The sequence below is a fragment of the Alosa sapidissima genome, chromosome 21, assembly GCF_018492685.1.
Source record: "Alosa sapidissima isolate fAloSap1 chromosome 21, fAloSap1.pri, whole genome shotgun sequence".
Classification (NCBI taxonomy): Eukaryota; Metazoa; Chordata; class Actinopteri; order Clupeiformes; family Clupeidae; genus Alosa; species Alosa sapidissima.
Window position 1 is genome coordinate 30,925,523 of NC_055977.1, and position 18,118 is coordinate 30,943,640.

At 40.0% G+C, this 18,118-nt stretch overlaps 1 protein-coding gene across 4 annotated transcripts in view; it reads left to right on the forward strand.

The window, feature by feature from the left end:
* slco2b1 (solute carrier organic anion transporter family, member 2B1) overlaps positions 1-18,118 on the forward strand; it is a 205,535-nt gene that overhangs the window by 141,130 nt on the left and 46,287 nt on the right. For all 4 annotated transcript variants that reach the window (XM_042076135.1, XM_042076136.1, XM_042076137.1 and 1 more), the window contains 2 exons: positions 8,404-8,554; positions 9,659-9,828. In XM_042076135.1, coding sequence (XP_041932069.1) covers positions 8,404-8,554; positions 9,659-9,828 — 321 coding nt within the window. The remainder of the gene's footprint in view (positions 1-8,403; positions 8,555-9,658; positions 9,829-18,118) is intronic.

An 18,118-nucleotide genomic window follows, 5' to 3' on the forward strand; every position in this document is an offset into this window, starting at 1 on the left:
AAGTCTAAGCACCCTATCTTACACCCGGCTCATTGTGGCGCCAGGTAGAAATGCACAGTATTACTCTACTATGTTTAGAGCGCACTGTAGCAGAGTCCTAGGCAACGCAATGAAAAAAGTTTGTGCTGGTGTGTTTTCATGAATTTTCTTAGGATGTATATTCAGTGATTTGAATGCTATTGGGGTAAGTGTTGTTTTTTCAGGCTATTTTTTCGATTGAAACCCCATGTCATTCAGTCAGTACTGCGAAAATAAATAACATACTAGGCGAGTACAGGTGTGTGCTTCTCACACACACACACACACACACACACACACACACTTGTTTTAGCAAAACAAGTATTGGTAGTATCCTGATGTTACATGCATGGTCGCGCGTGCAAGCAGATTCCTTCTGCAGAGATGTGCTTACTCGTCATCAAAATACCAATGCACTGTGCTTGTCACGATGCTAGCAGAAGTTAGGAGCCAATTGCACAACTCACCCAATAAACAAAATAAACTCAAAAGGATATTTCCTTACTTGAGAGATAAACAGGAACAGAGCAACCAACATGACAAATTACAATAACCAAGCAAAGACCAAGACAAAGACAAGATCTTAAAAGTACAGTCAGTGACCCCAAAGTAAATTTTTTTTGTTTTTTAAGTTTAAGTAAATTTGTCGTTTGTTTATATATATGTTTACATTTAAATGTATTAGTAGACGCTTTTTGTCCAAAACAACGCACATTATATTTTACCCAAGGACCAAATTAAACTAATCAAACATAAAGAGACAGACAAAACACAATGACACTGAAACGGAATGAAAGAAACAGGATGTGACAAGGAAACACATGGAACATGAAAACTGGGAAGTGACACAGGAAGCAAATACACAAGACGCTAGAGTAAGACACTAGTAAGAAACTGGAAGTCCCAAAACAGTGAAACTAAAAACACAGACAGTGACACTGCTCTTATGCGCCCCTTGCTTGATTAATTAAGAAACTTAAGAACAACTTTTTTTAACCATATGCCTAGCGTCTGATTACTTATTCTGCCATCAAATTAGTGGACTGAACATGCATTAAATGTGCCTAAACCATACACTTCAGACCATGAGTTTTCGATTGTCAAAATAGGGCCATTTGTTACATTGTCAAAATAGGGCCATTTTATATGCTAACATATCATTTAAAAGGCATCACAGAAAAAAGCATTTTGTTAACATAGAAGGTATGATCGTTTGGTCGTCAAAACATGCTCAGATGCTCTTTTACAAGCCTGTGTACAACCCTGTTTAGGCTGGGGAATAAAACGGTTAATTGTAGCAGATATCAAGTGCCCCTCATGGTTTTCTGGCATTCAAATGCATAATGAATTGCCTTGCAGCCAGTGACTACTCACACAGGCTCCAGCTTCCTGAATCTGCAACGCAAGTGTAACATGCTCCAGAGCCCGTTTAATTCAATTCAATTTATTGTGCTTATAGAGCGCCAAAACATTACACATGTATCATGGCGCTTTACAGAATGTAGGCAATCAGAGAAAAAAAGAAAAGAAAGGAAGAAAAGAAAGAAAGAAGGCCCATGGGTAACAGGGGAGAGGAAAAACTCCCTAGAATTAGAGATACATACAGTATAGGAAGAAACCTCGAGCAGATCCACGACTCAAGGGCCTGACCCATCTGCCTAGGGTCATACAGGAGAGATGCCAAGATAGGGGAAATATGTTTATATTTTTTAGTTCTAGTGAGTGTGCGAGCAGCTGCATTTTGTATAAGCTGTAAGCTCTTTAGACAGGTGTTATTGCAGCCAGGGTATAGAGCATTGCAATAATCAATCCTTGAGGTGACAAAAGCATGGATTAATTTAGTTTACTGAATTACTTTACTGAAGCGATAGACCCAGGAAGCTCAAGTAATGCAAGCTTTACACTGTGTGTGCTCTTATACACTGCCTATGGGTTAATAGGACGTTAAATTAACTGTAAGTGCTCTCTAGTTCCCAGGCAGTAACTTAGCTAGTTGGTAGACATTGGATGTGATGGTTACTTCTCCACTATACCCACACTTTTAGATTTTGTGTGTATTTGTGTGTATTTTTAATGATTTTCAAATATCATTTGAACAGTAAAAAAAAATGCTGCCTTTTAAGATATCTAATAGGGGAGCGAGGCCACAAGTACAGTTCAAAACCGATCTAACTCTCTTTTCCTGCCTTCTAAGATATCTAAAGCCCTAACAGGATTAGTTTTACGTGGAGACGTGAGGTAAAGTAATTTTACCATAGGACGTCTGTAATATAAATGGCCAATTCACATGGGATTATGAAACCTCTGTATTCTATCAAAGGTGGGAGGGGTAACTCAATTTACACACTGCCGTCACCTTCCTGTCGCTATAGTGGGCATCGCTTTCAAATGACCACTTCATTCGCGCATTACGCGGCGTGAAGCTGCGAGAAGCTTTAGTACCACTTTCAGCCACTGTGCGTCGCTCTGCCACTGTACATCGCTCTGCCTGCCGTCCCTTACATAATTGTTGCCGAGAGTAATCCCAGCCTACGAATTCAATAACAAAATAAATCATGCATAATTAAACATTACCTCGATTTAGGCTACTTGGGTATGGCTTAAGGCTTGACTACACGAAAATCGAAATCGAAATTTGCCGTCTACATTATTGTCAGTGTTGGGGTTAACGCAACTACGCAAATCAAAACAGTGGTGTGATAATTGAGCCAGTAGAGAAATAACTGTTCAGAATTAATCTGTAGCCTTGGGTAGGCTTCTGCAGAAAACAATGTTGTTGCCGATTTAATACTATCTGGCGACGTTTTTAACAGGCTACGCAATAGAGGCTTAGACAACTATGACCCACGTTTTGGTTTCGTAAATTAATTTGCCCTACTTCTTGACTGCAATGTAGTCAATTGACTGCTTGACATGTCATTTTTATTTTTCTGTAAACAATTACATCTGCTTTATGCCGCAGAATTACATTCATATTTGGCTGACTGCAGACGCGCCACTTCCCTCCCCATATTCCAATATTAAGATAGTATAAAGTGCTTTTTGTATAGGCTACTATCATAAAAAAAAAAATAGTTAAAACGAATAGCTATTTGCAATTTGACAAAACACTGGTCCTCATTTTGCGAATGCGAGGACGATATGAGCCTGTTGCATTTAGTTAGATGTCCGAGTCACACATAATGTTTGAAAACCACTGGCTCGTAATCACAATAATTTAACACACGACAGTTGGATAACCTACTTCATCATGTCCCCATGCCTACATTTTTGTGAGTAGCATAGAGATCGTTAAAAACATGTATTGCTCTCCGTTTGGGACATCGAAAACTTGTTTTAATTTTTAATAGACTACCGTCGAAGATGCTGACTTGCAAAAGCCTCGGGATAACACGTTATCTCCACTATCATCAGTCATGCCCCTTGATCAAAGTGGGGAATGAAATAAAAGTTTGATAACCACTGGCTTAACAAGTTACCTGCAGTCCAGAACACAGAATCTATTGCAATATTCTGATGATCGGCGATGATATCGGCAAATGTTTGTTTTCCAAAGTAAGAATTTCACTTCACCATGCACCTTCGACAATACCTGGCCTACCTGGTATCATTACAAACATTATTCTGTGTCCTAAAACTGGCATATTTTATGGCATTGTGTCATGTAAGTTCGTTGCAAAATCTAGAGAAATGTGTGAGGTGGTCAGCGGGGGACAATTGAGACACACATTGGATTGTGTTATTACTTGAACATTCCACACTATCCACAGCTGTGGTAGGCCTATCAGGGGCAGGAGGATTACTGTCAGCGCAGGCTTTATATAAAATTCTTCAACAGAAGGCCTCGAATGTTGTCTTGTTTGTGGAGTGCTTTGCTTCCCTTCTGTAATTTCGGCTTCATTGAAAATGAGGGCTTCCCTCAATGACCCTCCAAGAATAAATAAAGGTTGAATGAATGAACGAATGCAGGCTTGCCCAAAATAAAGGCATGTGGTTTGCGCAGCCTACAGTAAATAACAGACCCGCCAGAATGTGCGTTATGATGCTTTTTTACGAGCAAGATGTTTTTGGTACCCTACGCACACTGCATGTTCTTAAATAACAATGATCATCAGTAATATTCGACCATTAATTTGGGTAAATGGGCAAGCGTGACCACCTTGATTGGCTGATTGGCTGATGATTGTAACGCGGGCATGATTCCAAACACCTCCCTTACAATGATGAGTGACAGGTCTCAGAATGCGTGCGCTACACAAGGACGGAAGATGATGAATAACTGGGGCCGTAGGCTATTCACAAAGGCTTTTATCTTACTACTAGGAGTAGGCTACTCCTAAATCGCACTTAAAGATTTTAGATTGGAGTTTTCTCTTAAAAGTTATTCACAAAGCCTTTCAGACAACTCCTAAACTAGGAGTGAGTCTTCGTGGCTATGGATGACGTCATTACTCATGCACGAGCTTGACTGAAGTGACCACCTTGATTGGCTGACGATTGTAACGCGGGAATTCCAAACACCTCCCTTCCGATGATGACTGACAGGTGACAGGTCGGAGAATGCGTGCGCTACACAAGTAGTGTGAAGGACGGAAGATGATTAATAACTGAATAAAAAGGCCTAGCCTAAATGAATAAAGAGTAAGGCAAAACAAATAGCTTAGTAGCCTAATGAAACATAGGCCTATGGATTGATGCAGTAGCCTACCTTTGCAACATTTATTAAATTAATCTGTCACCATATCCCTAGGCTACGTTTGCAAAGAGGAGAACATTTTAATTTGATTCACAATGAAACGTTACATTTCATTTCCATGTTAACAATGAGTAGTTTGTGTTGTTGTTGGTGGCGTTATTGCATCCCTTTATGAATGCAAAATTGTTCCCTCGCAATTGGAAGCTCCTGTTGCGCATAGGCTATTTCAAAACATCGCAACGTAAAATGCCACAAAAAAGCTGTTTATGAATAGGTCTTAGTGAGTTAGGAGTCCTCTTGACTTAAGCTGTCCCAGACTTAGGTGCTACTTTTAGGTCTAAAATGCTTCGTGAATTACTTTTTGTTAAAATATTAGGAGTCCTAAAGTTAGGAGTGACACGCCCATTATTTTTAGGAGTTGCTCCTAAATTCGCCAGTTAGGAGCTACTTTTAGCCTTAAAATTCTTTGTGAATATGGCCCCTGAATAAAAAGGCCTAGCCTAAATGAATCAAGGCAAAACAAATAGCCTAGTAGCCCAATGAAACATACGGATTGATGTAGTATCTTGTAACATTAAATTATTCTGTTACTATGCCTACGTTTGCAAAAGAGAACATTTTAATTTGATTCACAATAATGTTACATTTAATTTACATGTTGACAATGACTAGCCTAGTTTTGGTTGTTGTTGGCGGCGTTATTGCATGTTAGTTATGCCTACAATGCAAAATTGCTTCCTCGCGATTGGAAGCTCCTGTAGCTGCATAGGATTTCAAAACCGCAGGTTTGTGAATAGGTCTGTGAGTAAGGAGTCCTCTTGACTTCTTTTAAGCTGTCAGAGGTGGGAAGGTGTGATGTTTTGGGGGAAGGGCCGGATTAACTGGGCACAATTGTCTGATGGCCCCCCTTCCCCCCAGCCAACGTGAATCGGGTGGTTAGTTAATAGGCCTATCGTGAAGATTTTTCCTGCCATCTAAGGCACGAGCGCATCTGTGAGGCCAAGCCTCACCAAGTAGCTCGTTTGTTTACAACTAACATTCCATTTAATTAAACTGCTTTATAGGCTATGCCGAAATAGTTTTCAACATCATTTTGAATATTAGTGTCGGGTGAATTGAAATGTTCTCAAAGTAGCCTTATGGCTGAAAGCTGCTTGGGACACCCCCCCCCCCTTCCTGCACTCATTGTTTCAAAAGGAGTAATTTTGGCTTTGTCAGAACTGAAGAGCTGTGGACGGCACGGCACGGTACGGTATGCCCAATGAAAATAAATTAACGCAACGCAACACAACACAACACAGACCCCGCTTCTCTCGCGTCAGTCACTGACATGAACGAAACACAGAACCCGCTTCTCTCACGGCAGTCACTGACAGTAACCTAGAATAAATGCATGGGGAAAAACACTTCCCCATGACAAAGACATCGTAAAACACTGAAAGTTAATATTTTGTCACTAGCAACATTCATCTGTCCTTTGTCAAATGTATTATGTTCCAAGTACCCTATGCGTAATTCTGCTTCATAAAGTTGAACAAATACATTTGCTTATTTCACAGAAAAATATAAATTGAGCCATCTACCGGTTGTTTGGGTTGTTGCAGCGTCTCACTGGAAAAATACAAATTAAAGTCGCGTGATACCGCGTGATCCCACGCGCGGACCGCGAGTGAAGCTGGCCAATTCGAAGCACTGCCCACTGTATGTGTGTGCTATGTTGCTTCCTAATATCGTATTCATACATGCAACATGGAGTAATTAGTTCAGTGTCAAGTTCAAGTTTATTTGTCATATGCTAAATATGTCAAGGACAACTGTAGGCTATAATGAAATGTTTGCGGGTATTCTACAGGCTACAGCTAAAAAAATATCACACAAATTCATCCTCCTTGTTGATTACATTGGTAGCCTATATTTTACCTAACCAGGCAAAATCATCACCCTGTGGTTGCCTTGCATTGTGCTACTTCAAGTGCCTCCATGCTCAAAATTTTTTACAGAGGGTCGTATTCGCACAGGATTAATATTACCTGAGGTATTTTTTCCAGACCGTTTTACATAAGGTAAAATTGGCCATAATTTCTACTGACATAATTAATGATAATAATTACTGACATGTCACATTCGGACGGGACTAAAACCTCTGGTAATAATTACTTTACCCCACGTCTCCACGTAAAACTAATCCCGTCCAAATAGGGCTTTAGAACTACCCCCATAATGATCGCTTTTGAATATAGCATTGTATCATTGAAGCTGCTTACTACCCACAAATCTGTGTGGCAACGTCTGAAACAGCTGTGAAAAGAAAAAAAAAGATGATATTTAGATTTCTCAAAATCTAGCAAGAAAATAACACTGTACTATCTGAATATACCATTGATAGCTGGAGATTTGAAATCAAAATCTAGATGCCTCTGCCAAGACACTAATGGCCCTATGTTGACAGTCTGAAATGCATGATCTGAAGCCTATGGTATAAGCACATATAGGGCATGTCCAGTTCAATATTGCTATATTGACGGCGTGATGGGTTTGCTAGACGCCAGGCTCATTGTTCAAAATGGGTTGTTCTTACATTTCTTAGTTAGTCATGGGTGTGTTTTGGGTGTACCATCTGAGAAAGCTGAGAACCTGTAGTTTTCGTAGGAAACAGTCAGAATAACTGTGTGATGTACTGACACAGAGTTACAGAGGTTAGAATATAGTTTTATAGTTTTTTTTTCTGCCGGATTACAAGCATCTCTGAACTGACCACATTTGAGCCCTCTAGGCCACTTGATATCACTTAGAAACACAACTGAGCCCTAGCACCAGGTCTTGTGAAGCTGCGTGCAAAAGTAGATCAATATAGAATGAAAATATGATTGCTTTAGACCATTATTTGCCAAGGTATGCTCATGCGTTTTGTAAAATTCCTATGGGACTTTTGGTTATCTAAAATGCATACTGACAATCAAATGCTTACTGCACATGAAGAAGCAGAATCCTGGTCTCAAATGAAAGGTAAGAAGAGCAAAGAGTGCAACATCAAACAGCTTGTTGGTATTTTGATGACAAAGTGAGTGCAACACCAGGATTCCACTAAACATTGCTTTACTAAAAATGTTGTGTGTGTGAATGGCAGAGTATAGACTACATGCATCTGCACTCACCTATTATTTGAACTCATAGGCACCATGGGGAAGTTATTTTCTGGTTGGATAGGTGATCACACCCACCTAGATCTCCTTTCAGAGGGAGATACACCATAGCTCACTAACATTTCCATGGGTTGATAGACCTGCCTAATCAGCAATAAGAGGGGATGACGCTATAGCTTCAAAATTGAAAGTGGCTGTAGTAAACGGTAGTAGCAACACCTGCAAACATAAAAAATGTGTAAATGTAAAGTAAATGTGTAAATGCAAAGGTAAACCCACATACATTGTTTCCTGACTGCCAATGCTGTTTATTGTCAGTTTGTGAAGTTAAGGCAAAGTAAGAAGTAACATTATGCATCCCTGATCAATGTGATTGGTTAGGCTGGACCAATGGTTTCAAAATTAGCACCCATTGCGATGCAATTGCTGGAATGGTTTCTCAATCATGAGTGAGCAGACTTTTCAATTCATGAATGAGTTGGTTTACCCGGCTAGGTATGTTTATCACCAAAATGAGCTATCTACTGTCTTACGCTCTTTTTACAGGCAAAATAACTCCAGTGATTGCAGTGTGCCGTGCTCTTGCTCAGACGAAGCCTTCAATCCAGTCTGTGGATCCAATGGTGTGGAATTTAGGTCTCCATGCCATGCAGGCTGCAAAACAGCAGTATTTGATGACACAACCAAGAATGTGGTAGTGAGTATACAGTATATTTTCTTTCCATTCAATACACTTTCACAGGGATAATTTGAATGCTTGCCTACAAAGTAGTCTCCGGTTCTGCTCCCACCTACTTGAATGCCCTCATACAGACATACGCTACCTCCAGACATCCAAGACATCCAAGTCTTTTCTACTAATCATTGGATCAGACTCCTAGCCTGATCCTGACATCAATATGTCTACACACACTCAGTTTACTTTTGATTATCAAAGAATGTAACCACTGGTGCAATTCACCCTTCGCTAAGCCACACCAGAAAACCGCCACAGGCCAATCGTGGCTTAGCAACCTGTCACTAGGCACGGGAGGTCTGACAAGCTTTTCGAGCTTTGCCATGTTGGCCAGGAGAGTCGAATGAAACAAAATGCACATTCGACTTCTGCTTAAATAACTCATGAACAGTTTTGTTCAGAGCTGAAATTCCAACTGTATTTGACAGAGGACAGATGTAGGTTGCTAGTGACAAAATATTAGCTTTCAGTGTGGTACGATGTCTTTGTAAATGACATTTCATTGAAAAGTCCCGTTTCTCCCCCTATGTAATAGACGTGCAGGGTGCTAAAGCTTGTCAGGCATAGCAACAGTAACTAAGGAGGGCGGGACTTAGCGAAGGGTGAATTAAACTTCAATTAGTACATTAAGCTCTAATCAAATCCTTTCGGAAGTACAGTAAACACATAGTCCTTTTAAACAAAGTTTTTTTAGATGCAGTTGTTAACTCAATTTCCAAGAAAATATATGTTGTTTAATGTTCACCCCATCAGGGAAGCCATTGGTTGTGCACAAAGTGGTGCCAACCGCGCTTCTGTCATTGTATAAAGCCTGCCCCATTTTCTGTGTTCTGGAAATGACCTCAGGCCAGATGTGAACCTCAGTCCCTGTGGACACTGAGCCTGTCAATCAATTTCATCACTACCACTGTGCTATAGGCTAAGGGTGTTAAAATGGTCCATATTGGTCCACCCAACAACTTGCTTTTAATGCCAAAAAAGTTTCTCATCTCAGAAAAGGTGAAGAACTTTACTCACTAACATAAGACCAATAAAAATGTCTAATGCTTATATTAAACTACACAGAACTACACAGACTGTGGATGCATTGACCTGCAAAGCATTCCAAGTTATGCTGTGCCAGGTGACTGTGGCAGCAATTGTACCCATCTCCTCCTTCCCTTTATGGTGCTGTCCTCCCTCACATGCTGCATTGCCTCCCTCTCTCAAACACCGTCCTTCATGATGATATTGAGGTAAGGCCAACACATTTGCATTCTATGCATGCACATTTACATGGAGGAAGCTCAGTGAGAGATGAGTTTTAAAAAAAAAAAAAACATACTACACTTTCTAGGAAGGTTATTGCCTTAGTGATTTATGACATGATATAATACAATCATAGGTCATTATAATAATTGATTATAATCATTCACCAACAAGCATGAGACACTATAGCACTGGCTATACCAGATTACTGTAAAACTTTACTTTGATTAAAAGCAGAGTCCCAATTACAGTAGATGCACGCCTTTATTTACTGGCCTGGTGTGTCTGGAGGTTTGGACAAATAAAGACCGGTCACAATTAGAAACCTAGTCTGTTTTTTATGGAAGTTTTGAAGGAAACCGCTTAAAGCCCACCAGATTGCCCGCTTGAGCTAGTGCTGCTTATAATGCCCACACAAAAGTTAGAGTAGACGGCAGAGTTAGACAAAAGTTAAAGTAGAGTAGACAGAGTGTAATACTTATCAGCACACAATGTTAAGTTAATTCAATAACTCAAGACTCATCATGGATATAACACGTTTTCCACAACGAAAACTGCATTTTGTTTTAGACTACTGGTATTTAATTTGTGCATTGACATTAAAGTTGAATATCATATGAACTAGATGACTAAACTCTTGCATATGTAGAAGAAGAAACATTCACAAAAATCCATGACATGACCTCTCTTCTTGATAGCTGTTGAAAACTGCATGGAACTGACAGGGATTGTTTTGTGTAATAATAAATAAATAAATAAATACATTATGCTGCTACCTTCTGCTTTTCCCAAATTACAATGTAGCCTACAGGTGTACATGACCTTTCATCAGTCCAGTTGCAATAGATGGAATGTGATGAACTGCCCTACTTGTGATTGTTTAGAGATTTTAAAGGTTTTATAACAATGCTACAATTTATTTGGCAAGTGCTACAAATCTATTCACCTTTGCAGCGCCAGTAGGCTACTTTCTGTGCGGCCCGCAAACACACATGCCAAACAGGCATACACAAAAGTTTCAAGAGTGCGGGATGGAGTAGAAGATGGAGACAAATTGATTAATGTGATTTATTTTTGCGGAATGGATGTACAGGACTGAGCAGCTGCCATATTTTGTACTGCTATGCGGTACATCTAGTTCACCAATGCAACACCCATTTAATGAGAATGTATGCTCTGTATCCTGTCTTACCTTGCTTATGAGATTGAGATTCATTGTGTTTGTGTAACTGGCCAGGATAATTGGTTATTTAGTTCATTTAGTGTAACTGCAATTCTGCAATGTTTGAGAGATGAAGCAACTTGTGAGTGGTTAATTCCTCAAACCCTGTTTTTTTTTCTATGACATAGTTTACAATTAAAATCTTTCCAGTAGGCTTTATTTCATGTCATGCAAATAGGATACAACCTCACATACACATCCAAAGTTAAAATCTTGTCCTTGAAATGGATTGAAATTGCTTGGAAATACAGTATGTTGTGGTAAACGACAGCCTGTGTAGACAAAAGGCATGTGACCGGCGTTAAAGCCCCCCTTTGCAGTTTCGGCAATTTCTTTGCTGTTTTCTCACTTTTTGCTTGCAGGTTTCTCTGCAGAGCTCCCCCTACAGCTTCAGAGTATATATTTTATGACACTCCTCAATCGATCAGTCTGCCGTTTCCTCTTTCCCTGTTCCAGTTTACTCGTTTTCTGCTTCTTTTTGCTGGTTCTGCCATGACGAATGTCTGACAAACTCGCTACCTTGTTCTAGCCGGTGCCTGGCGTGTATGTGTGTAGTGCAGTAAAGCAATTTGTTACATTTGAGTCCAGCGGCCCGTTGGCTGTTTTTTCCGCTCACAGTGCATTTGCCTATTGAGGCTTGGCCTCTAACCACTACCTTTTCCTAGAAAGCTGTAACATTAATGTTAGCTTTAGCTAGACATGACTTAACAACAAAAATAAACATACCAATTTAACTCTTGCAATGTCGCCAGGATAAATAGTTGGCACAGCATCCGGCTTGAGCAACAGCTTTTTAGCGAAGCCCATTTTCTCCTGCCTAATAATAATAAGCTTTTATTTGTATAGCACCTTTCATACATAGAATGCAGCTCAAAGTGCTTTACATTTGGAGCATGTAACACAATAATAGTCGGTCAGTCATTATCAATCACTTTCACTTTTCTTCATTGCTGTGGCCATTTATGATCCAATCAGCAACATATCAGAAATACTATTATACTACTATGGATATATACTGTAAAGGCTTTGCTGACAAATGCCTAGGCTAACAAATGCTTAGGCCCCGTTGATGCGGACTCCAAGCAGCCAGCCTTAGCTTGTTCTTAGCATATGTCGCAATTATTTGACTTTATACACAGACATTCAAGACTGGCAGCCTTAACCCCCACAAGCACGCCATATGGCAACTGTGGCAAGGAAAAACTCCCATATTCCAGGAAGAAACCTTGAGCAGAACCTGACTTAATAGGGGGAGCACATCTGCTTTTGGCTGGCTGCGCCCTCCAATGGCAGTAGAATAATCTGAAAAAGTAGTCTACAGAATAAGATGAGTTAACTAAAGGCTTTTCTATACAGGTATGTTTTCAGATCTTTTTAAAACATATTTACTGAACTCGCCTGCTTGATGTACAGAGGCAGGATGTTCCATAGTTTTGGGGCATAATGGATAAAAGCAGCTTCTCCACTTTGCTTGTTGAGCACTTTGGGTACAATTAAAAGATTAGAATTGGATGATCTAAGTTTCCTTTGTGGTTGATAAGATATTAAAAGCTCAGATATATGAAGGTGCTATGCCATTCAGAGCTTTGTAAGTAATTAGCATAACCTTAAAATCAATTCTATAGGAAACAGGGAGCCAGTGCAGTTCAGCCAACACAGGGGTGATGTGTTCTCTCTTCTTGGTGTTTTTTGGGAAGACCAGTGAAAAGTGCATTGCAGTAGTCTAACCTGCTAGTGATAAAGGCATGAATTAGTTTTTCTGCATCTTGTTGAGTTAAAAAGGGCCGCACTTTGGCAATGTTTCTCAGGTGGAAATAGGCTGCCTGAGTAACTTTAAATGAACTATGGGGCTTAAAACTTAACTCTGCATCTAAGATGACACCGAGGCTTGTTACTTTTGGTTTGACCTGGTGCGCCAAGTTCCCCAGATTACTAAGAACAATGTCTCGCTTTGGTTTTGGTCCAACCAAAAGTACCTCTGTTTTGTCATCATTTAGTTTCAAAAAATGTTTGCTCATCCACTGATTAATGGAGGTTAGGCGTGCAGCGAGGGAGCAAAGGCCATCTGGGTTAGTTGGCTCCACAGAAATATACAATTGGGTATCATCTGCGTAGCTGTGGAAGTTTACATTATGCTGACTTATGATGTTTCCCAACGGAAGCATATATAGGGAAAAGAGCAGGGGACCAAGGCAAATCAATGGTGTCAAATGCCGCACTCAAATCTAGAAGAATAAGGATTGAGACTTTGTTTGAGTCAGTAGCCAGTCTAAGATCATTGACTATTTTTACTAGAGCCGTTTCTGTGCTGTGATTTGATCTAAAACCTGATTGGAATTTTTCAAGGATACTGTTTTCGTTGAGGAAGGTATTTAACTGATTGCAAACGACTTTTTCAAGTACTTTGCTCAGGAACGGTAGGTTTGATATAGGCCTGTAGTTGCTCAGATTAGTATGGTCAAGATTCAACTTTTTAAGTAAAAAGACAGCGTTTTTAAAAGCAGTTGGAAAAATACCTGTTTCTAATGAGTTATTTATTATCTTGAGAATAAAGGGAGCTAAGCTATCATATACATTTTTGAGGAATCTAGTAGGGATTGGATCCAAAGCACATGTTGAGGAGCCGGTTTGAGTTATAATTTCACTAAGCTCAGATTGAGTACAGTAATAGTGCTAAAGAACCTTAATTTTGGGGGGCTGTTTTTGGGTGTACTATCAAACATATTACCTGTGTTACCAATAGCCTCACTTATAGAAATTACTTTGTTTTTGAAGAAGTCTGCAAATTCTTCGCATCTTGGAGAGGATGCCTGACTGAGTGTATCAAAAGGTGTTCTATCAATAGTGGAGAACAACACCCTAGAGTTTCCACTGTTTTCAGCAATTACCTTAGCGAAGTGGTTCCTTCTCTCATTCTGAATAGCTCTATTATAATTTGCTATTTTTTCTTTTAGAATGGCACGGTGAACCTGTAACTTAGTTTTTTCTCCATGTTCTCTCAGCTTTTCTACAGGATCTTTTTAGATCATGGATATTTTCGTTCATCCAAGGTGTCAGTTTGCTACAGGGCCTTTTTTAGTCTTTAAGGGTGCCACTCTGTCAAGCAGAACACCTAGTTCACGATTGAGAGCCTCTACCATTTGATCAATTGGATGATGTAAAATATCTAAGTTTATGGAGTCTATAAGAGCTATGAACTGCTGTTCTGCTCTAATGTCCAAGAGTTGCGATTTGATTGCAATTTCGGAATGAATTTTTGAAGTATGTAGTGCTATATTAAAAGATACACAATAATGATCAGACATATTTATATCATTTACTGATAAGTCAGTGACTTCTATCCCTCTAGAAATGACTAGATCGAGGGTGTTGCCAAGGTTGTGGGTGGGCCCTGTAACATGCTGCTTTAGCTCTAAACTGTCCAAAACATTAAGGAACTTACTGGCTTTAGCATCAGTTGTCTTATTGACATGAGTATTAAAGTCACCATTTACAGTTATCCGATCATAGCTAGTGATGATGAGCGACATAAGTTCAGAAAACTGGTCGAAAAAGCCAGTCCATTGTTGGCAAAGCAGTCATCGGTAAAATGGAGATTGCATACCCGGGCTTTATCTGTCAGGCACAATGTCAGGCACATTTTCCCTCCAGATAAACTTTACCCAACTTTCTCTTACATCTAATTTTTTTTAAATGTGGTTAAGACTTGCCGAATCAGAATCAATGTACCTTGTACCACAGCCAAAAACAAAATAATAGGTGTCCGACATCTTACTTCGGGGGAAAAAAATATTTACACTACCAGTCAAAAGTTTGGGGTCACTTAGAAATTTCTATTCCACTCCACTATAGACACCAGCTGAGATCAGTTGCATTTTTTTTTATCAGGGCAGCAGTTTTCAGATTTGCAACCATTTATCCAATGTTCCAAAGGCACATTATATTTACTAATCTGATATATTTTCAAAAGGCTAACTGAGAAAACATTGGAGAACCCTTTTGTAGGCACATAATGTAATCAGAAAACTGCTGCCCTGATAAAAAAAACAATGCTACTGATCTCGGCTGGTATTTCTAAGTGACCCCAAACGTTTGACCAGTAGTGTATGTGTCTACTCTGTACTAATGCTATTTCTGGCTCTTGCCAACGACAACGTTAACGCACTCACTGAAATTACCTCAGACGAGCTTCACTGTCTTGCAGCTACTTGAGCTTGCGTTAAAGTCGGGTCTTTGACGACACAAAAGTCAGTCGATTGCGACAAATTTCTCTGTTTGTGATTGGTCCTCATCTCTTGTGATAACAGAAATACGGGCAAAATCAATTCTGTTATTGTGAGACCTGAACTCATAGACCAAGGTTCCCCAAAAGGCGGCCTGCGGGCCACATCCAGTCCGCAAGAACCAAATAAGTGGTCCGTATACCGACGCGTGTGTGTGTGTTTGGCACGCCCAGACAAGAATGACAGCGCATTAGCAGAGAAAATTCTCACTGCATCCGATTATTGTGGAGCATTGAATGCACTTTGTCCACATAGATTCCGTTATATGCGAAAACAATGTAGCCTAGCATAATTCAACTGAAATGTCTTCGTAGATTCCAAAATGAATCTTTACTCACTGTAACAGTTTTACCACATGGTTTTTCTTGCTCTACATTGTTAGTATCTACCGTAAATCCTCAAATTATGGCCTAAGTATTTTATTTACTTAGGCTGTGCAAAGCACAGGCCTTTATTTGGGGCAGGTTTGTATTCCAGGCAGGCCTTTATTGCGTTTTATTGTGAGACATGTTTTGTTTTGTTTGGAGTGGCATACTGGTAGGATATCAAAAGCAGAAGATTTTCGGTTTGGTTTGGGATTTAACTTACTTTTGGACTGTTTGATTATATTGCTAAATGTTGGGACTGACAGGCACTGAAATCTGGGGGGTATTTGATGGTTCCCTATTACGTTTCATGTAGTTGAAAGATTGTTGGGATTTCCACCCGCTGTTTATTGCGAGATAAGGCAGCCGCTTTCATTCATTCATTGAACGTGCACTGTGCTGTAAATGAAACCTTATTGCATAGCCAAGTAGCCTAAATTGAGTTATTTTTTAATTATGCACGATTTACTTTTTATTAAATTCGTAGGCTGGAATGCCTTGAGTCGTGGCAACAATTGTGTTTAAATGTAGCACTGCTTCAGCCTTTGGCAAGGAGGGGGCGGCAAGCGACTGAGCTTGAGAGCGACGTGTTGGAGACCCATTGTGTAGGACAATGACTTTTCATTGGCGACAGTATTAAACCAACTAACAATATAAAATATTAAGAAGAGGTCTTATTTCATTGAGTGTCTTCCAGTTTCTTTCTAGGACTGATAGCCCTACTGGTAGGCAATTATTACCCCGGCTTATATTTGGGGACCAGTCTTTATTTGGCTGAATCGACCACAGCCCCACTATTATCCGAGGCCCGGCTATGAATAGAATCCTGGCCATAGTTTGAGGATTTATGGTAGTTGTTTTTTAGGAATAGTACACTTGCATGACTTCAGTTTACTTTCTAAAATATTTAGCAAACTCCATCCCTATCAACAAGCTACAATGGCCAATTTTTTTTAATTTAACGGTCTTGGTTTTATTAGGAAGAAATTAATTCTGGGTGGATTTGGGCATGCCTCAGACTGGTGGTGTGAGCGGTATCAGAGCGGAAATGGAGCAGAAAAGAGCAGCCGCTCTGGCCTCTAAATTTAAAAGCGCTTCGCAGTGTAACAAAATTCCTTGCTCGCGCTCCTCTCCGCTCACTAGCTCTGCGTAAGACTTGGTGAAAGCCATGAAAAAAAATCCCCGCCAGATTTTGATCATCAGAGAGTGTTTTGCTCATAATATGTATTGTAACATGTAAAAAACACCAAATAAACATTTCAAAATGTTTAAAAACTTTTGCCTCAGTCGGTCTTTAAAGCTACATTGTGTAATTTTTGGGGTCGATTCTTAGCAAAAACCCATTTTGTCTTTCAAAAATATGTGCTCATTCATGTGTAATTACTTCCACCAACAAACCAAAGAATTCTCGTAAGCGTAGAATCTGCCTTTCCGAATACAAACGAGCAAGTCGCCTGTATGGTAGCAGCCATGTTTCAGCCTCCATCTTTAGAATACATTAGCCAAGGAGGGAAACCCCTAACGTTGAATCACCTGATGATCTCTGACTCTTCGTCCGGAGATAGAAGATCACGTTAGCGTTATCTTCAACTACACGGAGTCTGTTGCAATATACCATCACACTGCTAGTTCGGAGAATTTCCGACCAAAGGATGTATATCCTATTTATGACCAAATAAACATTACATTATAATACATTAAGGGAAAATACTTGTACTTTTGAACACTTAAACCTGATATGGAATAGTGTGCCTTCCACAGCACACCTACCCCCCTCCCCCACCTTCTCCCAACATTCTAAATCAATTGTATGCACCATATTGCTATGTAGCATAGTAATATTATACACCATTCACGTTTGCCGGGAAACCCCTAACGTTGAATCACCTGATGATCTCTGACTGTTCGTACGGAGATAGAAGACCACGTGTCTGTTGCAATATACCATCTCACTGCTAGTTGGGAGAATTTCCCCCAATAATTAACCCATGAAATTACACAATGTAACTTTAAGCCAGTGGTCGCCAACCCGTCGATCGCGATCGACCTGTACATGTAGATCTTTACCCAGTAGATCCCGAGAATAACAGGAAAAATAAAAGCACAGTCACCAAATTCCCGCATGTTCGCCAACGTTTACAGGGCCTAAATTTCAGCGCGGGATTGCGGGTATAGCCATGATTTATTCAAGATCCGGAACTCTAGCCATCATGATGCGAGAAATTCCCGCACACATTTTACATCGCTGTCTGATAACGTTAATCTAAAAATGGAGCGGCGTGAATGCGGGACGGGACGGACCAACTTCTGACTTGAAACGAACGTAACCCCATGCAGACACACACACACCATTGGCAGAGCGAGGGGGTGGCTTCGGGGGCTCAAGCCCCGAATCTTTTTTTTTGTA